This window comes from Pectinophora gossypiella, chromosome 21 (genome assembly GCF_024362695.1).
Source record: "Pectinophora gossypiella chromosome 21, ilPecGoss1.1, whole genome shotgun sequence".
In the NCBI taxonomy this organism is placed as follows: domain Eukaryota; kingdom Metazoa; phylum Arthropoda; class Insecta; order Lepidoptera; family Gelechiidae; genus Pectinophora; species Pectinophora gossypiella.
In genome coordinates this window covers 7,448,140-7,473,132 of record NC_065424.1, presented here as the reverse complement: position 1 = coordinate 7,473,132, position 24,993 = coordinate 7,448,140, and the positions used below count along the sequence as shown (strand labels likewise).

The following is a 24,993-nucleotide window of genomic DNA, read 5'->3' as shown; positions in this document are numbered from 1 at the left end:
ATATGTGGCTTATACACCACTTTAAAGAAATAATCGCGACGGGACTAAATTGCCATCGTCATCGCGTAAACGAAATGTCAAACGAACATAACTTTTTCCCGGCGCGTAGGCACACACCTGTATGCCATACAGCCAAGTGGGAAGTGTAAAAAAAAACGTGTTACAGTTCCGTTTTAGTTGAGGAAGAAAAATTTTATTTAAAAATTTAAAATTTTTAAATAAAATTTTTCGCTACACTCTAGTAACGAAAGAGAAATAACAAGCGACTCCAGATGAGTTAACTTGTTATGAACGTACATTTACCTTACAAAGGTAAAAGGATGGAAAGAAACAAACATGATCACCATGTATCAAACTTAAAAACACATCTCATGTAGCCCAAGGGGAAAAGATTAGTACATTCCGCACTAGCCTCGTGCTTACCTGAGTTAAAATTTGGGATTCTCCCAAGAAAACACATTGCACATAGGCAACATATGTTTGAAACAAATCAAAGAAACACCCTGGTGGTGTCAGACGACAACTCTAAGACTTAAATCTAACACTGCTTAACCTTAAATAAACATACAAATATCTTGAACATAGTCAAGTTAAAGGAAGACCTACCTAACTTTTAAATTTAAAATAACAGACTAAACCTTATGCATACGTTTTACTTAGTCATGGCAAAGGAAAACCTACCTAACTTTTAAATTTAAAATAATAGACTAAACCTTATGCATACGTTATACTTAGTCATGGCAAAGGAACACCTACCTAACTTTTAAATTTAAAATAATAGACTAAACCTTATGCATACGTTATACTTAGTCATGGCCATGACACTAAACTTATTCCAAGTAAAAACTACTTAAGTACTTAAAAAACTTAATCTATCTTCTTTTTATATATAAGAGTGAATATCCTTGGCGTCATTTGGGTGACAATCAAACACACACCAAATGCATAAACAAGGCCTACGGATATTACTCGAACGAGGGAAACCTCATCAAATGGATCACCTTCCTATAGGGATGACCACTTAACAGGTAATGTCCTTAGAACACAACCTTGAAAGTGAGAGAAGACCTAAACTTCCTCACTAGGACCTCGAACAACAAGATCTTTAATGTGGAAGGAACCCAAAGGTTTACCTTCTAAGGTTTTCAATGAATAAACTACATTACCTAGCTTTTTATGCACTACACATTTTTCAAACTTAGGGGCTAGTTTAGCAGAAAAGTGCTTGGGAGCGCTGGACAAAGGAAAACATCTTTTATAAATAATTTGACCTTCCCGCAATTCCAAAGGACGCTTCCTAAGATTATAATATTTTACATTGTGTTGATATGCCTTTTTAAGGTGACATTCAACTTTCTTGAAGACTTCAGCCATACGCGGCAACCGAGAAGCAAAAGTTTGGGTATCTACTACTATGGTAGACCCATCACAAGGTGAAGAATCTTGTGTATAAGTAGCACCATCGATGACCATCTCTCTACCATGATTTAGATAAAAGGCAGTATATTTTGTACTTTCGTGGACCGAAGTATTGAGCGCACACTGGATTTCCTGAATGTTCTGATCCCATTTACGATGATCAGAACGCACGAGGGAAGCAATGGCACGAACAACATCACGATTCACGCGTTCAGTTTGATTACACTGAGGATGATATCGAGGATTATAAAATATATGAGGTACTCCGAATGAAGTTAAAGAATCTCTAAATTCTTTAGAAGTGAATTGAGGACCGTTGTCGGTATACAGGATACGACATACGCCATGGACTAGAAAAACATGTTTCTCAAGACATTTCACAATGGCCTTAGAAGTTGCACTACGCAAAGGAAATAAAAGAACATACTTACTGAAATAATCAGAGACCACGAATAAGTATTGATTGCGAGAATAAGAAGAAGGGAAAGGACCTAATATATCGCATGATATAGCCTCCCAAGGTTTAGTAACTTGACGGGGGTTACCCATCAGACCAGGCCTAGCAGTATTGACCGGCTTGTATGAACGACATACCTCACAATTGTCAACATATGATTTTACATCTTTAAATAAGGAAGGCCAGAAATATATGGAAGAAATTTTCTTGTGGGTCTTAGCCACACCGAAATGACCGGAAGAAGGCTCATCATGATATTTTCGAAGAACTTCTACATATTTTTCACGGGGAACAACGATTTTCCAATCGTGTTGAGAAATAAGATGATATTTATTTTTAGATAAACGACATAGTTTACCATTTACTACCGAGAAATTAGGATAACGACGAGGATTTTTAGTACAACCGTTAAAGACTTTAATATACCAAGGATCAGAAATAGTGTAGGGATCAATTTCAATTGAGTCAATCTTGATTCTAGACAAAGCATCAGGTATCACATGTTCTTTACCTTTCCTGTGAATTATATCAAAATCGAACTGACTCAAACGACATGCCCATCTATTTAGACGACCACTCGGATTACTAAGATTCTGAAACCATTGCAACGAGGCATGATCGGTTATAATATAACATTTGCTACCCTCAACATAAGGACGGTATAACTCCAGAGAATAAATCACAGCTAACAGTTCTCTTTCTGTCGCTGAGTAATTGATTTCTTGGGCGTTTAATATTCTGCTACAATAAGCGATAGGGTGATCAATACCATCGACCCTTTGAGTTAAAACAGCACCAATAGCAAACGAGGAAGCATCCGTATGGATGTAAAATGGCTGAGAGAAATCAGGACATTGTAGAATAGGTGACGAGATAAGAGCAGATTTAAGTTGGGTGAAAGCTTCTTCAGCTTCCGGAGACCATGTAAAAGGTACCTTCTTACTAGTAAGTCGAGACAAAGGTCTAGCAACATGAGAGAAATTTTGGATAAAACGACGGTACCAACCCGCCATTCCCAAGAAACGTTTAACTGACTTCGCGTCAGTTGGCGTTGGAAAATTTGCAATAACATCTACTTTAGAAGGATCGGTCCTAAGACCATATCGATCAACTACGAAACCGAGATATTTAAGTTCTGATCGGCAGAAAAATGACTTTTTCACGTTAATAGTGAGATTAGCGAATCTTAGTTTTTCATAGACCGCTTTTAGAATTTTCACGTGTTCTTCAAAAGAACTGGTACAGATAATGATGTCGTCAATGAAACAAAACACTTTGTTATCAAATTGAGAGGAGAAAAGATTATCCATTAGCCTTTGCATAGTAGCGGAGGCTCCTACAAGACCAAAACACATGACCTTGTAATGAAATAGCCCACGGCCAGGAACCGTGAAAGCAGTTTTCTCTTTCGAAGAGGTAGAGAGAGGAATCTGATGATACGCAGCACTCAAGTCAAGAGAAGTCAAGTATTTAGCATCGCGAAGATTGTCCATAATATAATTAATATATGGCAGTGGATAGGCATCAGGTTTTGACACTGAATTTAACCTTCTACTATCTAAACACAGACGAATTTCACCATTGGCTTTAGGTACCATGGTTACTGGAGAATTCCAAGGAGAGAAAGATGGTTCAACAATATCATGTTGGAGCATTCGGTTTAACTCGCCGTCTAGAAGTTTAAGTTTTTCAGGACTAATACGATAATATTTTTGTTTTATGGGTTTCGCATCACCTGTTTCTATAACATGTTCTATTAAATGAGTACGACCCAGGCCGACTAACTCTGAATCAATATTAGAGAAAAGTTGTTTAACATTATCAATTTCTTGTTTTTGAAAATCCGAAAGAGAATCTAAATTGCGCAAGCCATTTTCTTTGACACTTGCTACATTGTATAAATCGACAGGCTCTATTGCAGGTAGACACGCCAGAACTTCTGGGGCTAAGTTAAATGATTTCCAGAAATTAATTCCGAAATGTAATGGAAGTTTGATTTCGGGTTGAATGTAAAATTGAATGAGCTTAACCTCATTGTTATATTCAATAGGAATATCCATGTAAAATTGGCAAATGTATTCGTGACCACTCGCCACTTTCAAAAATACAGGGGACTTTAAATTACACAATGGGATACCAAGATTTTTAAAGAATTTATGAGCATTGTTTCCTAAAATAGAACAAGCGGCTCCACAGTCGAGTAAACCAGAAATTTTAATACCATAGACTTTAACAGTTAAATAAGGGCGAAAGTCTTTAGAATTAGGATTAAATATCGCCTCCCTGCAGGATTCAGATCCCAGAGAGACTAAGCAATCTAGTTTTTTGAATTAGAATGAGAATTACAATTTGGGCAAAGAGGAGTCTTTACCCCCTTCTTACCACATTTAAAACAAACTACTTCCTTAGATGCATTACACCGATTAGTGGAATGATTCGTTCCACCACAGCGAAAGCAAGTCGAAGAACGAATAACAGAAGCGACAGGAATATTTTTAGAAAAATCCCTAGAGGATTTAGGTTTGCATTTAAAGTTGAAATCCGGAGCTACGGAATTTTTAGAGAAATTTGGTTCTATAAAGTTGTCAATCCTATGTTTTGACAATTCCAAACGTTTACCTATCTGTTGTAATTGTTGGATGGTAGTGACATCAATCATCCGAATTTCCCTACTATATTCAGGACGAATATTCCGCAAGATGATGTCGAGTTTATCGCTTTCAGAAAGCTCTTTACTCAAACGAGACATCATACCTAGTATGATGGACAAATATATGACAATGGATTCATCCTTTGCTTGTGTTCGCGAACGAATCTCTTCAAGAAGACGAAAGTCGTAGTCAGGTAAATCAAAATCTGATTTCAAAGCAGAAACCAGTTCACTATAGTTAGAAAAACGACATTTATTGGCGCGGTACCAGCATAAAGCGGGACCATCCACCAAGTCAGTAAAACCAGTGTAAATATCATCAACAAGAATGTTCCGTGCCGAACACAGCTCCTCCAAACGAGCCAGGAAAGCGCGAACACAGGAATCACCCTTAAATTTCAAATTCAACGAGTTGAGGTTATATTTCTTTTCATGAGAAATAATAGTTTTATATTTGTTAATACACGACGGACGGTTTAATTCATGCTCGGAATCTGAAGATGAATCGGAAGTGATATCATTATTGGCCAATGATAACAATAAAGAAGTTTTCAATTTTCCAAGGTCATCGGCCGGACGTTCTATGCGAGACAACCGCAATAGCAAATACTGAGCACGGCCTAGAATACGCTGATGGGCCGAAGGAGATTTGTCAGGACTCGATAAACAAGAGATGATTTCATTTATTTTTGATGTTAAGGTTTTATGTTCATCATCAAGATCACCCTCAAAACCCTCAGATGGTACAACTATACTGCCGCGACGGGCTTGTTTACAAGTTTGTCGAAATAATTTTCGTAATTGCTCAACAGTATTATCCCGGTCAACCTTTACATTCCGAATAGAAAGTTCATAAATAAGTTCATCTTTCAACAAGAAGTTAATATTAGCATTGAATTCCGCCATTCTGAGTAAACAAAGTAAGAACAGAATATCAGATAAGTGAAGAAGAACTATGGTTACGACACTAATGTATGTGAATACAGTTATAGTACTCTAAGTACTAACAAAATGTAATGAAGAAAAAAAAAATTATAAGTAACACCCCTATAGGGTACTTATCTACATGCTACTATGGTCCTATGTATCAAATTTATGAATACTATGTTCCTATGTAACCACTAACAAATAAAATAAGATAAAAACCCACAGTCTATTACTATGTCTATGTAAAAACTTCTATGTGCTCTGAGTCACTATGTTTATAATTGTATAAATTACTAGAAAAGGAAATTGTGTCACTATAGTCCTATGTGATATTAAAAGTATATGACTATGGCCCTATGTAAACTAACTCAGCTTAAAATAAGAAAAAGAAATCTGAGAGATACTATGGTCCTGTCAATAAAATTATCACTATGTCCCTATGCAACAACAACTGGAGATATGCTAAATTTCAAGTTTAAACCATACCTACTTATAAATAGAAAAGTAAAATCATAAATGTGTACCTATTAAAAGAAAACACACCCTATTTGCTATAAAGTTACACCATGTGCTTATAACTAGGTTATGTTACAAAGAACAAAGAAAGTGAAATACCTACTAATTTCCAACCTTGCTTTTCTGAGCCAAACGTTGGGCGCTTACTGTAAGACTTTTCAATGTTGGGGTGAGTTGCCCCTATGGATGTTGTCTTATAATGAGATATTAGTTTCCCAGGGCGTGGAAATAGGCACCTAACTCAGAGAATAGGGGGAGAATAAGATTAAAATGTTGGGCGCCGTATAGAAGATCCCCTCCTATTACAAACAAAGCCAAGGTGTTGGAAATAATAAAGATTTCACTTTTAACAAAGGTATAATTGGTTCAGTAATTTCACATTAAAAACAATATAAAGTCAGTCGGTTACAATACATCCTAATGTAAATTAAGAAATAAATCTATTACTATAACATGATATCTTAACTTAGTATTATTCCTATGAGGAAAAGTAAAGTGTCAGGACGGCAGGTCCTGACAAAAGGCATGGAGTATGTACTGAGGATAAATACTCCATGTATTAGTAGAAAATCATCTTGAGAGCATAGCACTATCCATAATAAGTTAAATTAATCATGAAGAAGAGATATTTAGATGGTATCCAGAGATTTTAACACCAAACTGGAATTATGTACATTAATGACCGCAGCAGGAACTGACCCTGACGGCAAAAGCAGACAATGAACACAAATGGTAGTCATGGCTGGGGAGCTAGACCCTGAAGGAAGACTTTGAAGTTGATTTTTGAAGTTAGTCTTTACAGTTGATCATTCTAGTAGAACTTTAACACTGGACTCTGCCGGTGGACTTTGACCCCTGTAACAAAATGACATGTTACAGCTCTGTCAACCCCGTTACGACGCGGAATTAAAGGTAAAAACACTCACCACATCACGTGGGACGATATTATAACAGCATTCCCCCTAGTCGATGGACTAAACCATTGTTTTTATACTGAAAGAAAGAACGTGAGGTTAGGTCATTGTCATGAACATTATGTAGCTCATAATTGCCAACGTTCCACGATAATAACCATCAAAACACTCACCAGAAGACTTCACCATCCTTTCCTCATAATATATGTGGCTTATACACCACTTTAAAGAAATAATCGCGACGGGACTAAATTGCCATCGTCATCGCGTAAACGAAATGTCAAACGAACATAGCTTTTTCCCGGCGCGTAGGCACACACCTGTATGCCATACAGCCAAGTGGGAAGTGTAAAAAAAAACGTGTTACACTAGTCAAATCAGTTACTTTTCACTAAACGTCAAAACACGAAATTGAAATTACTATGGAATTTGTATAAAGCACACTGTGACGTCATAGAAAACGTGAAAAAACGTCGCACTTATAATTACATATTTCTTTATTAAATTTCATAAATAAGTTAAATAGAAAAAAAAAATGTTTTTTGTCACTTTTAGTATCTGTCTTTATTTAGTACTTAATCAGAATTTCATAATTTACCTTTGACCTAGGAAACTACCCAATTACCAATAATATTGAAACCAAACTATCTAAGAAGTAAGTATGCCTATTTTAGTGACACTACACCCGTGTACAATTATTACTCAATAAACATTTATTTAATTACCACTTACCCAAACAAAGAACAAGTCACCCGCTGTAAGCCCGCATATTTTAAAAACATCAAACAAAAACAAATTGTACCGGGCCAGTGTTGAAATAACCGACTACGACTGGCTGAATGTAAACATTCCACAGCCACTTACCGAGAGTAGAAAAAAAACGGAAACCATTTTGTTATTTTAAAAAACTGTAATGGCGCCTAAGAATGGCGCTAAAACTATCCGTTTCCGAAGTTTCTTTCTACGGCGTGTTTTATTTTATCAAATAGGAGAATAATCTCAAAATAAAAAGAAGAACGACCATGATATTTCTTCGTGTGTTTCTTAGTTTTTCAATTCAATTTACAACTAAGTACATTTTTTAAGTTTTCTATAACTTTTACTTAACATTCAGAGAATATTTAACTATGCAAAGAAACCTTTGAATAAGTCCTACTACTTACTAACCACCTAATTGAATGTTGAAATGATATTATAATTATGCTGCTACTTCGAATGCTGTTAAATGTTACCGAAATACGTTAGTGAGATCGAATGATTTTTTTTTCTATTCATAACACGGCATAAAACTATCAACATACAGCCAATGATAGATGCAAAAACGTGGTTTGACTATCAAATGACTAGGTATGTCGCATAGACCGGTAGTGTGTATGACTTGTGCTGTAGTGAATTAGTATGTCGTGCCATGTATGAGTCATGTTAATGTTTTTTAAGAGCCACTATGTGGAGCTCGGGTTAATGCGTTTAGTGGTATAATCTTTCTGTTTGTTTCTTTAAGTGCACGTCGACTGCACTAGAACCATTTGTTTTGTCTATTCCCCGGTTGTTGAGATTGGGAAGTTTTTTACTTGTCAAGTTGCCATGATGCAATCTTACTCAAGATTGTAGTTGTAAGAGATTTGGATATGTGTTTAAACAGATTAAAGGAACATGGGTTGTTTTGTATGAAAACCTGTCTGTGATGATAAAAATTGGACAATAGTTTTTTTTATATATATATATATATAAGCCATTTGACGTTTACATTGCAAGCTTTTGACATTTGCATGGTATTTTTTTGACGTTCGCCCCATAGCCGTTTTATTCAAATATAAATCGACCTTTTCAGAGGGGTTAAAAATTCGCCTAGAAAGCAATATTGACATTCGACATTTCGTTGACATTGCGCACTTAAATTTATTATGTCAAATTGCAGTATTCATTTTTAGAGGAATTGCTCCAATGGGGCCTTTTTAGATCCCCTGTTCTGTGAGTAAAATAACCTATAATTCTGCTGGATACAGCGAATAGGAACCTTACCTACCCATGTTTGGAAAGTTTCAACCTATTCTGTGATTCATCATGATGGAAAATCAAACAAAGAGCATCTTCTTGTTCTAATATGAAAAGTTGAGAACTGATAGAAAGAGAGTTTATACTTTACCTATAACGAAATATGATTGATTAAAAGGGATAAACAAACCGAGATATACCGGTATCAATTATACAAAACGAAGGGAGCCGTAATTCGATTCCTACACTTAATTCTAACCCTTCCCCGTCTTGAATTTTATCCACTTAAGTGTTTAATCATGTGTAGACAAAGTCGTGTTCACAGAGGACATGCACGGCCCGCTTTTCCGTCTCTATGTGCATCTAGCCTAAGGGACGCGGACAGCAATGATGCTAGTCATTTTACAGCTTTAATCGTCTAAAAATAGACAAAATACAGACATCTAAGGCCGTAAACCTGAACAAGGAAACTGCAAGCGCAGTCATCGCGGCAAAAACTAAAATGGCGCCGGCCCGCCATTAGCAATTACAGGGTCGATGAACTGTAGCGCGCGAATTGTCTCGGCGAGTTTTTATTAGGCATATTAATGATACGAATTATGATTTTAGGTTTTATTATTATTATTTATTAATCTTTTATTATGATTGGTCCTTTATTGTTATTAAGTAAGTGTCTAGGAGTTTTGATAATGTGTTGTTTTGTCCAAGCAGCACTAACATAACCTATAAAACAAATGTTTTATTGGCGACGACGAAAAAATGATACTCAATTATTTATTGCATTGCATGTAGTACAATGGGGTGTTACATAGGCATAAGAACTAAAACATGGACCCTGGTGGGCACAGCAACGTCGAAGGGAAGAGAGGAAGTGTGTATTAAAATTAAAACTTATCATTTCAAAATTTGTCTACCGTGTAATATATCTTTTTAATTAGCATTGTTTTTTGATTTATATGTTGCATTTTGCTTGTCATCCACGTATTATTAAGTTGTAACTATCAGTTAGTTATTCGAACTTGATTCTTTAGTTTTTTATGGTTCTGTCCTATTACGCTTGCATTGAATATCTAGCTGTTAACCGAGACTTTCATAAACTAATGATATCTCAAAAGCTGATTTTATCTCTTTCTTTGACTTGTCGAAAGAAAAAGACGGCATCATCTTTAGAGCTATCAAACTAAAATAAAATTAGATTTTCTCCGCCAGAATCGGTACCATTTTCACTGTCTTCTTCTATCGTGTGGGTTGTGAGGTGGACTACCAACTTCATCAACCCTGGTGTCAGGGTTACTATTGAACCGCCAAAGGCCCCTGACATGACTCTTGTAGCAACTACGTACTTACAGCAGTAAGTGGTAACCGGGACCAACAGCTTAACGTGCGTTCCGAAGCACGGATCGTCTTACTTTCGGACAATTAGGTGATCAGCCTGTAATGTCCTAACCAAACTAGGGATCACAAAGTGATTTTTGTGATACATCCCCACCGAAATTCGAACCCAGGATCGTGAGCCCAACGCTCAACCACTGGACTACGGAGGCCGTTATTTTCACTGTAAATTATATTATGACTATACATACACTCAAGCACTATTTTATTAAAGGTCCTGAAACTTTAACTATTAGGTGCCTATATGCTAAATTGCTAAGCATATTAATTTCCTGCCCAAATTCATCACTTTTTTTAATGCACAATTAAAAATCTACTTCAATAGCAGGTGAGGCAATAAAGAAGCGCAAAATACTCGCTTATTTGCATAGTAATTGACTACAAAAAACTCAAAACTCGAAAAACCATCGTCAAGATACTACTCATCTCGAATTACTAAGTAAAAAAAGGACTGACATTACCCACAGCTATTGCTATTGTCATAATTATTTACCTATCTGTTGGCAACTCCAACATTTTAGTTTTTAAATAATTATTTACTTATATGGCAATATTGTAACAATACTTGGTCTTTGATTGTAAACAATATATGCGTTTCCTGAAACTACAGGCTGTTGTCTTATTTAACCAGCACCCTATCGAAAGTTAAACACTATCCTTGTACAACAGAACTTAAGCTCAATACACACAGATGCGGTAACGCAAGCGTTCTGGGCCGGAAAATTTTATATGAAACCGCCGTGTCGCATACGGAAGATGCGATTTCTGTGTGACTGTGAATGTGGAAGAATAAAAAAAATCATGTCAGGATCAAAGCAAATGGAAGTCCATAATCTCTAATGTATTATACTTATCGTTAATATGGTTAAATCGACAAACGTTATGCTTTTAACGAAATGGCTGGTATTGATAACCAGGCAAATCACGAAATGCCGGCACATCGTGATCAGCGTAGGTTGAACACGACGGCTATAAGTTGTGTGGCTTGTTATTCTGGCCACCCCAATAGCTATTATGGGCGTGACTACGTTTTCTTTCATTACCATTTATTTAGTTATTACTTACTGATGTAAGTATGTAGTCGTTACATGAGTCATGTCACGAGCCTATAATAATCCTGGCGGCTCAGTTTGATGGGGTAGGTAGGTAATCCACATCACAACCCACACGATAGAAGATTTATTTAGTCATATCAATTTATTATATATTATCCTGAACAGATAGATAAACAACATTTTGCAGACATCAGTGATTCAGTAAAGTAAAAACCAATTTCCTAAAGTAGGTAGTTCTTGGGAAAAGCAATTTAGTTCATGATTCAGAGTTATATTGAGTTGAGTAAACTGAGTAATATCATAGTACTGTGGAGATCAGATGACTAAACTCATTTTATCTATGTTATCTTATTGTTTTCTGAGCGATGAGTTGGCATATTTAGTCTTATTTATTATACGATTTTTTAGATAAGAAAATGCAACGGAGTATGGTAGGTATAGTAAGATTAATAGATAGATACGTAATGAGAACATGCTTAACTTATTTGACTTATTATCTTTTTCTAATGCCACTTCTTATCTCGTTTTGGTTGTGAGACCAAAGACCGACCTCATAAACACAGGGTCTTAGAAGGTCATATTGAAGCATTTCATCAAAAAAGCAATATTGCAATTTGTCATTGGCGCATAAGTACGCAACGTCAGCGATGTCAAATAGCAAATAGCTTTTTTCGATGAATTACTTTAATGTGGCCTTTTTAATGAGAGCATTATGCAAAACAAAAAAAATGCTTCGTTAAAAGGCCACATTAAAGCAGAGCAGTATTGATTTTGAGGAACGTATACAGCGCCATATAAATTATATTTGAGGAACGTAGCCTGGAAAGTCTCCCGTTGACTAATTGCTTCAATGTGGCCTTTTTAGAGTCCTTGTTGTTTTAAGAGCCCAATGGAACATATTAGGTGCTCGGGACATTTGATGATGAAATGACGAATGATGTTTTTATCTGACGAACATTGACAATGTTTTACTAAGAAGTAAACAAACAATGGATAATTAACTATAAGTATTGGTATGTAGATGCATGCAGGAACAGCACGTACGTAAAAATGTATCTATCCTTCCTAGAAACTGTGAAAGGCATACATACAAGGAATAAAAATAAAATTGCTATTCAAAATTCTAAATTAAGTAAATTAAATTCATCTTTTTTGGGGTTATGTATTCGTTTTGACAATAAAATACCAGATAATATTTTGAATTTGTCAGAAAATAAATTTTAATCTCATGTGAAGCTTACTTTATGTAAAAAAGTTTATTGTAAAATTAATGATTACCTAAATGATAAAAATGTCTGGTATTAAATGTGTTCTTCTGGATATTAAATAACTTGTAATGTATACTCTCATTGATTTAAAAGATGTGTTGCTGTTGCAGTTTCTTGTCATTTCTTCTCCTCAGCCATAACACCTTGCGAAATGACGTAAATTCAAAAATGTTACCTATATTGACCTTCAACAAGTTTATTCATGATAATAACGTTGAATAAATGATTCTGATTTCTGCAATGGTTTCTGATTATGAATTGTGACGAAACATCAGGTTCTTGTGGAAAAATATGACGTATACATTGTTATGGGAATATGTTATGACGTGAATGCGTCTTTAAAAGTGCTTCCGTAGTGGGCGTTGGATCGTTTATTTAATTGAAACTTTTTTGTAAGTGTTTGTATAATTAGTAGTTATAATAATAATAGTAAGCTGCAGATCCAGTGTAAGGTTTTCCTTATGCTAAAGTATGACAAACAAATTAAAATGGCGCGAGTTTAGTCCGGTTTAGTCTGTCCGCCATGTTGTTGAACTAGTGACGCGTTTGACGTATCAACATAGATAAAATGTGTTTACCACGATCTTCGTATATTTTTCCTTAAAATATACTTTTTAAAACGCTATGGTATGAGAAACTCGCGCAATATGAAAACAATTAGAAACACCTACAAAAATGACCCTCACGAATTTTAAAAATCGAATTTAAAATGATGAAGGAAACAGGAAAATACTTACAAAACAATTATTTCGAATGAGGAAACTTCACACACGTCTGTCACTGCACCAGGCAAAGGATCGACTAACATTCAGCCAGACTATTGGCATTGGATACAACAAGCCTAGACCCAATTAATCCGGTATTTTCCAGACTCCAAGGGAATTAATTTTTCATTGTTGTTTTTAATTTGTAATTCATGAAGGCTTCTTGAAAAATGACTAATGCCTATTATCTTGTCTAGAACAAAATTGACAATTCAGGGTTTATTTTTTAATTTGATATCTGATAGCACGGACCTTGGACACAGAGCCTAAGGGGTTGATTTATTATGGCCGGTGCTAGCTGACGGTTACTGTTGGTTATTTAAATATGTTCTTATTTTAATTATAAACAATGAGTACGAATATGTTTATGCAAAGAAATCTATTATAATTTATTCAATAAATTGGCTGTTAAAAATCAATTACATTCGTGCTATTCTAAATTCAAAATGATTCACGCGTGGAAGCGGCGAGGTGCGTGCTTTGAATCTACCTTGATTAAATATTGCAGTACTGTACTAGGGTTGCACAACTTTACTTTTTAAAATAACTGACAGCAGTCACCTTTTCCTGATATTTCTCTTGAGGCTGTGTACTATCTTTGTGTCCTACCTACTGCAACTTTTTATATTACCATTGCTGAAAAATAACGGAACAAAACAGCATTTATACGTTTTGCTGAGTACCGACCCCCTCTATCAGTCGTAGAGGGTATGGAGCAAACTCAACTACTCTGCACCGTAAAGACATAAAGAATAACACGTAAATTTAAGTATATATTGTTTTAAGTTTTTACATGAGGTGTAGCTATTGAGTGAACATAATTCGATACAGGCTTTGCCTAGTGTTCTTACACTATCTATGATTCTTATCATAGATATTGTCTCAGAAAAACGTAAACTCAGGAATTTTTTTTAAATTTCGCTTAAAAAAACAAAAATAAATGAAAAAATAAAATTTAATAAAAATGTAGTATGTGAATAATAGTGGAGCAGCGTGGTGGAGTATGCTCCATACCCCCTCCGGTTGATTGAGGGGAGGCCTGTGCCCAGCAGTGGGACGTATATAGGCAGTTTATGTTTATGTGTATGTGAATAATAGTGTAGTAGTAGTGTAGTATGTATGTAAATGTAGTATGTATGTGTGTGTGTGTGTGTAGTATGTGTATGTAGTGTAATGTGTGTGTAATGTAATGTATTTGAAATTATTTAACTTACACCTCTTACACACCTATGCCTGTTGTATATCAAACTGTGAACTGTGCACTAGAAGGCAGCCCTAACCGCGACATGGTCTTGGCCAGTCATTGTCCCATACCCGCCAGTAACGTACTTCCGGCCTGCTTATGTCCGCCAATATGGTCGCACACCTTAATTTGGCCATTTGACGTCTTATTTCGCGCAAATGAGATCCTTAATAAGGATATTTTAGGATTTATAATGTAGGATTTGTATCTAAGTTGGTTGTTGAAGACTCATATAAACACAAAAGCAAAGGTTGGAAGAGATTTTAAAGCTATCTAAAGTTACCATTTGTTACATCTCTATTGTCCTTTGTTTATGTGGATTCAGTGAGTACCTACGAAAATCAGATAAACTGCTGTAATTTTTATTTAATTTTTAATGACCTTTTGTTACACCTGAAAGCAAGCCGGCCATAAGAAAAATGCTTACGTAACTACGGGATAAGGCCACATTGGGGCAATTCATACAAAAGCAATTTATGTTTTTAGATGAATTGCCTTAATGTGGCTTTTTAACATTTGCGCGTACAAAAGTAAAGGCGCAATTCCAGCATATGGAACAGAGCAATATTGTTTTATAAGATGAACTGCTTTAATGTGGCCTTTTAGAACCCCTCTACATTAAATTCAATGTATACAGCGGTGAAATTTAATTATTTAAGTATAATGTTAGTCGTTACACACAACAATGGACATCGATTTCATCAGTCGAAGCAAACTAGTTAGACGAACATATAATATTACACTTTTTGCCTAATACAAAAACAGGATAAACTGCACACATTTTACTAGGATGGAATGCAGATATTTTCCTGTTTCATTGCAATTTATAAGTAGGTAATTAAAATTATAATATTTCTTAATGAAGGGTGGCAGGGGGTGTCGATTGAGGGGAGACATGTGCCTAGCATACGAACGTACAGTCATGACATAGAATAAGGAATAATACTACGTAGTCATGAGCAATATCATGTACCCACTTTAGAACCCTGTCGCACTATCATATTTGACATTTAATGAGACTTGCGGTTTAATTTGTCAAAAAAGTTAATGTGACATGGTTTCAAAGTGTATATATTAGTACCCGTGAGTGAGTTAAAATATTTAGATATAAGTTTAGTATTCTATTAAGCCCAAATTGGAACGGAACTTGTCTCCTGGCAAGATTGGGTTGTCTCTGCCTACTCCGTGAGGGATTATAAATAAATTAAAAGATGTTTATTCAACCACAAATATTTTTACAAAGTTGCTTAAACTAATTACATGCAACACATTATCAGTTGACATTGACATTATCATTATAGACGTGAATTCAGGTTAATTGATATAGAAATCTAATTATTTAGTAGGTAGGTAATAAAAAAGAAGAAAACACCTAAAAAGATACCTAAAAATATATCTACCTAAAAAAACCCACCTGAAGATATCTAATATTGTTTTAGAAAACTATTTACAAAATAAACTATGATAAACCGTTGTCTGGTAATTAACGATTTGAGTCACGTACGCGTATGGATTCCATGTTTGAAATATTTCAAATCGTTCTATTTTTAATTCCTTAGGGCTGTCAGGATAATAAATGTTGGGTGTTGCAAGTTGACGTATCATTTTTCTTACAACCACTTTTAGATTAAGTATTATTTTTTTTAGTTTGATCTTTGCTTGGCTTCTAGCCAATATACTTTTAACTGCAGTAGAGTAGCGCGATGGAGTATGCTCCATGCACATGCACTTGGTTGATTGAGGGGAGTTTTCTGACTAGTATTTTATAGGTATGTTTTATTAAAGGAAAATTATGTATTTTCCTTCCTGATTCCATTTTATTCTATTACAATGGTAGACTGTTTCAATATTTTACTGTGTCAAAAAGCTTGAGAACATTAACAATGAAATAGCATTTCTACAGGAAAAAAGTTTAAATAGTAATAAAAAAAAGTACCAACATCGAGCTACCAACATATATGGGCTATTATTTTATTTTGGGTCCCATAACCTGTCTCTCACGTTCAAACACGATTTTTATAAAGCAAACATTTATTTTTTCAATAATTACACTATTGGTACATTTCTGATGTTATACTCGTACTTTTATGTTCCACGTTTTTATCAAAATTATTTGAATTTAACCAAAAACACGGTAACTAAGTTGTACTTTTGAGTAACGCAGTTGTTTCCCTACAAAATTCCACTGTCCCTCTCATATATTTACTCCATATAAACACACATTACTTAAAAATTCTTCAAGACGCTATTAAAATGTAATATTTGCGGTAATAACACGTAATTTAATCTTTACTTTAACAATACTAAATATTATTTTCCTTTATCAGTTTTTAATTATTCCAAAATATTTATTGTGTCCCCGCGGCAAACCAAAAAATTACGAACACTATGTTACCATACGAAACTGAGTCTTAAAATTAGAATTTTGTATGCATTTGCGCCAAAAGTCGTATAACATATAATCAAATATTATTGGGGCGCGGGGGGAGTGCGTGGCTTGGAAATTCGCCGAGTCAGTCGCGAGGACGCCGGCGGGATAGGTGCGTGTATTAATTGGGAGACCGCTGCGTGACCGCTGTGATAGGTGAGTTTTTTGAATATTGAATAATCTTTTCCGTTATATCTTTAAAAAAAGGAGCAAATATTTATTGTACACGATCTGTTTTATAAAATGAATTACCATATGAGTGCTATTTTAGAATACACGTGGTTTCTACAACTGAGTTACCGATGCACTGTGTTACTGCGAAATGTAACGCAGTTGTAGCCATCGCAACGCAGTGGAAATACTCAAAGTTTTTGCTCAATATTTACAAATTTAATAGTTTTAATAATTTAATTTATAATTATTTCGTTACAGAGTGTCGAGTTTATCGTCCACAAGTCCCTAGTCAACAACGTGTTGACCATCGGTAGTGTTTCGAGCAGGGTAGCGTGCCTGATACTCAGAATATCATCTCGATATTCGCCGACTGTCATCCAGGTATACGCTCCGACCTCGGGACACCACGATGACGAAGTGGAGACTATGTATGAGGAGATTTCTAAAGCCATGCATAGCCATAAAAGCCACTACACGATTGTGATGGGGGACTTTAATGCACAGTCGGGGAAGCGTTGTGGTAACGAGCTGAGAGTAGGGCAATTTGGATTTGGGGTCCGGAACACCAGAGGCCGGATGCTGGCGGACTTTATGGAGAAGTAGAACCTCTATATGATGAACTCCTTCTTCAGAAAGCCCGCACCCGCAAATGGACCTGGATAAGTCCCAGTGGAAATTATAAAAACGAGATCGATTTTATCATGTCGACGAAAAAGCACATATTCAATGATGTCTCTGTGATCAATGCCGTTAAGACGGGAAGCGAACGAACGGGTTTCCGAAAAGGCTCTAGCACCATAGACCACATCCATACGCTGCGGCAGGTTATACAGAAGACCGAAGAGTATAATCTGCCACTTTGCTTGGCGTTTGTGGACTATGAGAAAGCCTTTGATTCGATCGAGACCTGGGCGGTGTTGCAGTCTCTTCAGAGGTGCCAAGTGGACCATAGGTACATCGAATTGCTAAGGGACCTCTACCAAAATGCCACTTTATCAGTTCGAGAACAGAACCAGAGCTCTAATCCGATCCAACTGCAGCGAGGAGTGAGACAGGGAGATGGCATCTCTCCGAAACTGTTCACTGCTGCATTGGAGGATATTTTTAAGCTTCTGGACTGGAAAGGATTTGGCATCAACATCAACGGCGAGTACCTGACGCACCTTCGATTTGCTGATGATATAGTCCTAATGGCTGAGACCCTGGAAGACCTGAACACCATACTCGAGCATCTCAGTAACGCATCCCAACGAGTGGGTCTTAGCACGAACATGACAAAGACAAAAATTATGTCCAACGACCATGTCGCACCCACTCCAGTTCAGGTTGGGAACGTTACACTCGAAGTTGTAGACCAGTACATTTACCTAGGACAAATAATCCAGTTAGGTTAGTCCAACTTCGAGAAAGAGATCTCTCGTCGGATCCAACTCGGATGGGCAGCGTTCGGGAAGCTGCGGAATATCTTCTCGTCCAAAATACCTCAGTGTCTCAAGAGGAAAGTCTTTGACCAGTGCGTGTTGCCAGTGATGACCTACGGCAGTGAGACGTGGCCGCTTATTATGGGTCTCGTGAGGAGGCTCGGTGTCGCTCAGCGGGCAATGGAGAGAGCTATGCTCGGTATTTCCCTGCTCGATCAAATCAGAAATGAGGAGATCCACAGGAGAACTAAAGTCACCGACATAGCTCGGCGAATTGCAAAGCTGAAGTGGCAGTGGGCAGGACACATAGCGAGGAGAACCGATGGCCGCTGGGACGGAAAGGTTCTAGAATGGCGACCACGTGTCGGACGACGCTCAGTATAGGTCCGCTACAAAGTAGACCGACGATCTGGTGAAGGTCGCGGGAAGCCACTGGATGCGGGCAGCGCAGGACCGATAGTCGTGGAGATCCTTGGGGGAGGCCTATGCCCAGCAGTGGACGTCGTAAGGCTGATGACGATGATGACATACATACATAAACTCATGCCTATTTCCCACCGGGGTAAGCAGAGACTATAGAATTCAATTTGCTGAAAACGAATTGAATGAATTTGATGTCCCATTAAATATATTTGACTCAGACAGAAACTAATGTATGTTTAATATTGTTTTTTTGAGAAGTTTTGATTTTATTTTATTCTAAGAGAGTTTTGTTTAATTTGTTATGGTTTCAATTTAATTGAATTCTGTTTTTAATTGTTTTTAGTAAGTTAAACACCATAGATGCGGAAAGTTTACCATTATGTTACTTACTAACCTACTGCGTTACTTTTTTGTCCCCCATTTTTATGGAGACATTTTCAGACTTAGAACTAAAACTATCTAAGTATGTTTTAAAATTTTTGACTTTTTTTGATAATTTTTAATATATAAATGGCCTCCATAAATAAAATGCTTGAACTGCTATTGTTTTCTATTTTATTGCAAAAGTTTATCTCATAAAATCAAAATTAGGTAACGAAGTGGTAAACCTAACCATAAAAAGATGTATTAGACTGAAATGTTTCGTGATTTAATAATATAAGGTCAAAAATCTTTTATCTTAATTTAAAAAAGAAAAGGTTTGAATTTAATGTGAACGTTCCCAATAATAAAACTACATAATGTAACAAAGTAACACAGTTGTTGTTTTTCTGCACCCTCCCTAGTATAAATATAAAAATAAGTGAAAAATAATTGGTAAACATCGCTGCAAATTCCTGTAAAATGTAATTTAAATATTATTATTGTTATAATAGTAAGAAATACTAACAAACAATAGCATAAATATAAAAAAATTTTTTTGGCGAATAAGTTAACCATGGCACCCAGAATAAAATAATAGCCCATCACCTCTAGCTGTCAGATTGCGATAAAATCGTAAACAAAATTAAACTGGACAACCCTATCTAGTTGACGATAAAATAACGGTTGTAACGGTCGCGAACGTTTCAGCTGATAGTCGGTAATGACAGGCGCGATTCATCGATTATCATTAGATGACGATTCTGATGATCACGGTATAGCACTGTACAGCCAGAAACTCATATGGTTCAATATATCCATCGTAGCACGTAGCAACTATCACCTGTGTTAGAATCTGGGTTAAAAAGGCCACATCGAAACAATTCATCTAAAAAAACAATATTTCAACAACACAACATCAACACATCACACAACACCACACACATCTGCGCATATAAATGTAAGTGCGCAATGCAAACAAACGTCAAATAGCAATATTGCTTTTTTAAAATTAATTGCTTCGATGTGGTCTTTTTAACACACATTATTTATTTCATCATCTCCCTAGCGTTAACTTGGGGGTTAAAATGGCCACATCGAAGCAATTCATCTAAGAAAGCAATGTTGCAATTTGACATATGCGCATATAAAAGTAGGTGCGCAATGCAAACAAACGTCAAATAGCAATATTGCTTTCTTAGATGAATTGCTTCAATGTGGCCATTAAAACCCCCCTGAAGAATTGACGGGTTCGGTTTTTAAAATAAGCGACTGCCTGTCTGACCTTTCAACAGTCGAAGGGAAAACCAGACCAATATATATAGGTTAGATCACATTAAATATCTCCGAAACGCATTTCTTGGGTACTCGTGGCTTTCTTCACGACGTTTTCCTTCACCGCTAAGCACGTGATAATCATTTATGTTCAAAATATGAATTAGAAAACAATTCCACGGCTCTTGTAATAATAATAGCTTAATATAAAAATCACGTTAGGTCGGAAATGACGTTTCATTGTCTTGAACCCGAGGTCAACGACCGATGATAACTTAATTGTATCTAATAACATTTCTCAACTGGTTTCAACATGTCTATCTGTTAACTAAGTATTATCTCTTAGTGCTATCGAAAGTATCGCGAGATTGTTCCTGCAACGGTAGTACTTATTAAACTAATTTATTTAGGTAACTTTCGTTCAATTAACTTACCGTTTCAGACAGACGGCTAACAGTGAAGACTTTCAACTGATTGGTAAGTATAGCTGTTCAGTTAACATACACTCATATTGAGTATTATACTTCACGTCAGCAATCCCTAAGGTAGTGGACAGACCCACAAGTGACCAGGGAGGCTAAACAGTCTACAATGAAGCAATTAATCTCATAAAGATATATTGCTATTTGGCATTTATAACCCCCCTAAAAAGTCCTAACACAATGGATATTATGATTCGTGGTATGGCATGTTATCTCGGGATCTAAAGAGGCCACATTGAAGCAATTCATCTAAAAAATAAATACCTTTTGGGATTTGACATTAACGCATACAAAAAGTAGGTAAGTGTAATGAAATGAAATGAAATTTATTGTCGTAAATGTGTCGTTGTACAATGGCAATATTGCTTTTTACGTAGATGGATTGCTTGAATGTGGCCTTTTTAACACCCATGTTTTATGTTAGCTCCCAATCCAGCTTAGCAATATTGTTTCTTCTATTTCTGGTAAAATTCCCTGTTAAGCTTTCACACCTAACATTCAGCGTACTAATTAACATTACAAGAAACTACATTACTGCTACAAGAGTAAACTAATTAATTGGATATCGGATGCAATAGGCAAGTTTAATTTATGAATTTTAATCAAGAAAAACGTAAGTCCAACATTTTATCATGTTTTTCTATGACGTCACAGTGTGCTTTTTCCTACAAAATCCATGATAATTTCGTGTTTTGACGTTTAGTAAAAAATAACTGATTTGACTAGTTGGAAACTAGCCCTATTGTGTAATTGTAATAAGTAGCCGCTGTTTTGACGTGACTTATTGTTAATTTGCCGCAGGTGGTATTAACTACTTGGCCAGACAAATGGGGAGCGCTGAAGGCTCACTCGGGACAAAATTTAAGATACCTAACTTGCCTGTGGATGCCCAGTTGGACGCGAACCTCAGCTCGGCGCGTCGTCTCAGGGGATTATAAGTATTTGAAATAATTAATCGACTCTAGTGGGCCGATGGCTCTAATGGCCGCCGGGTTGGCAATACTTTGTCCGGGCATATGCGGGAAAACGAAGATACGTCAAAAAAAATTTATTAGAAGTCTCTTATTTATTTATTTTACGCGAGTTAACTACGAGCCGCAGATTAACTATTTGGCCGGACAAATGGGGAGCGCTGAGGGCCTGAGTGCCCAGTTGGGCCATCAGACAAGGTAACCACCTTGTCTAGTCTTCGACATCTTTAAGGATGCAGCCTCTAAGTATCCCGAGTTTGATTGCGGGTCTATTATTTTGAGTCGGCTCTGACAGGGTCTATTGTATTTGTTCAAAAAAACCCCGATCGCACATTCAAAATACCTGCATAAAATCCTAAACTGAACAGGGGATAAATATGATTTGCATTTATAACATAACATTAACAATAATATGTATCTGTCCAACCCGTTATAGCCACGGGAACTTAACAAATGAATCAATTAAATCCTAAAATGATTTGAATTAAAACCGTAAACACACAGATTTACTAGACTAAAGTATAATTTGAAAGAGAACTAAAAAAATAATAACCGAAAACTAAGTGTTCTAGGCGCCGGCTGTAGAAAGCATATCATTTGCCTTGCTCCAATAAAAAAGCAAAAAAGCGTACAATCACGCCGGTACAGTTACCATTCGACATGAAAGTCACTAGCTGGTTGGCAAGCCTTTCTAAGATTTAAAAAAAAAATGTCTGGGTCTTTTACGTGTCAACTTTTTCATGAAATTTTTTATTTATTTTTTTTTGTTTTGTGGCACGGCAGGTTGTCTTCAGACGAAAATATTGCAACTATGATTTGCTGGTTTTTATTTACAAGATCTGTCTCTTTGTCAATTTAAGTTATATATAAACGGTAGGTAAGTATATCGCAGTTGTGATAGTAGACAAAGAATATTCGATCCATCCAATCTCAAACTTCGATATTTTGTCGTGCAAGCTTTTAACGAACCCTGAAAAGCTGTCAAGCAACTGGAATTATTATAAAGAACTACTTATTGTACTAAATCAACACAATGCAATTCCACGAAAATGAAGTTCTAGATCAGCGATATGTCATTATAGCTGACTAAAGATCTTCAAAACCTATATACCTACACACGTCTTAAAGAAAAAAATGTACCAATAGTAGATACAAATCAGAAAAACCTGCTAACAAGTAACAAGTAATTATTTAAAGATAAATCAAAATGCACAATTAACGAGGTGAAAATTCAAATGCAAATGCCATAAAAAAGTAAGAAGACCCGATGAGTGACAGTTAACTTATCTTCTAACTCGGGTAAACAATAAAAGCGGTATAAATTAAAACTTCATCATACAATTACCGTAAATGATAAAACACCTTATTAAAAATGCAAAAGATGTTTTTTTCTGCTAAGTGCACAAGGAAAGTGCGATTTGAATTTTGAATGGCACATCAACTGTCACTTTAAAACACGGATTAAAAAAGTAAATGAAGGGCAAAGGGTCCTTGCTTACCTTGGCGCCAATCTGGTTCCCGCATTGGCCAGCTTGAAGATGCACTATTTCCCTCATGGTTTTGTCTGTTTATTTCCTATGAACTACGAGTAACTAGTGGCCGGAGCGACGGTTCGACGAGAACTGAACTGGACTGTTCCCGGCGCGCGGTCACCGAGGGAAGTGGAGTAGAGGAACGACGACAGCTCGCGATGCCGCTCGGGGTGTGTGTGGCCAGCTTTAAATAATTACCGCAAGTTGCGGAGAATTGGTTTGCGACTAGCTTTTGTTTGTTAACTAATGATTTGGTAGTATTTTGTATTACGGAATATATTTTTATCTAGGTACTGACCTAAGTTGTTGGAGTTGTGTGTTTGTCAATAGATATAGGTCCTGTTCTGCCGTGATTGATAGATTATCCACAAGGATTGTCTAAATAATATCGTTTCAGAATATTGCAGTTAATATCAAAAATATATCCATGAGGATAGATGAGGTTGGTAAGCATAACCCACCTGATAGAAGAAGAGAAGAAGAATTAATCCTTAATGGCACGCTTCTGTCTGTGGTATCTTCTTAATTAGCCTTTATTTATTATAAAGATTTTGAATGTGTAAATAATGCTATAAGCTCCCTGAATAAAAATAAATTGGCAAGTAAATAAATAAATTATTACAGGATAAATCTCAGAGCACTGCTTGTCGATTACATTAAATACGTCGTTAGTATCAGCGCAAAAAAGCTTAGTAAGTACGCAAATATCCAGTTGAAACATAGTACCTACCTATATGCTACTAGCGTAAGGTCATAAATAATAAGTTCATTCATTAGTCATACCTACTTAACCTACTTAACTTATCTTAAAAAGATAATAAATAGGATATTTTTGCAGTTTTAATGACGCATTAGCTAAATATTGACTTTATTTGTCTAAGATTAACACCTAAACTTAATTAATTTAATTAATCTAAATGAATTATTATGCGAGGAAATTGAACTTATTATATTCAATTTCCAGACGGAAATAAATAGACCCAGAGTACCATCGCTGGATCCTTCCAGCCTTTCACACATAAAGTTGACAGATTTACCTATAGTAAGTATATATTTTTTTTATAAGGTCGATGCACGTAGTGCAACCCCCTCTAAATCAATAGCTGGGTAATTTTCCCACCTCGCGCTGGCAACCCCGCGGCCATGATTCACAAGTTCAAGCACGGCCGACGACGGCAATGGAAGAATGTATTATTCAGCCGATAATTATCAACTTGTGTTTCTACGAAGTATAATCCTGCAAGCAACGAGGAAAAGTATTTTTCTTTTTGTTGTTTGTTATTGATAGTTTTAATGTTTTGTCATTTTTGGTGTTCTGTAGTCAACA

General features: G+C 36.1%; 1 protein-coding gene across 2 annotated transcripts in view; it reads right to left on the bottom strand.

The window, feature by feature from the left end:
- LOC126376588 (tubulin beta chain-like) overlaps window positions 1-23,811 on the bottom strand; it is a 39,926-nt gene extending 16,115 nt beyond the window's left edge. Inside the window, exon 1 of one of the 2 annotated variants that reach the window (XM_050024076.1) lies at window positions 23,634-23,811. In XM_050024076.1, the coding sequence (XP_049880033.1) occupies window positions 23,634-23,690 (57 nt within the window). In that variant the 5' untranslated portion in view covers window positions 23,691-23,811. Of the gene's footprint in view, window positions 1-13,330; window positions 13,454-23,633 lie in introns of those variants that run through there. The other variant, XM_050024077.1, reaches the window with a different exon arrangement.
- Between the last annotated feature and the right edge of the window lie 1,182 nt (window positions 23,812-24,993).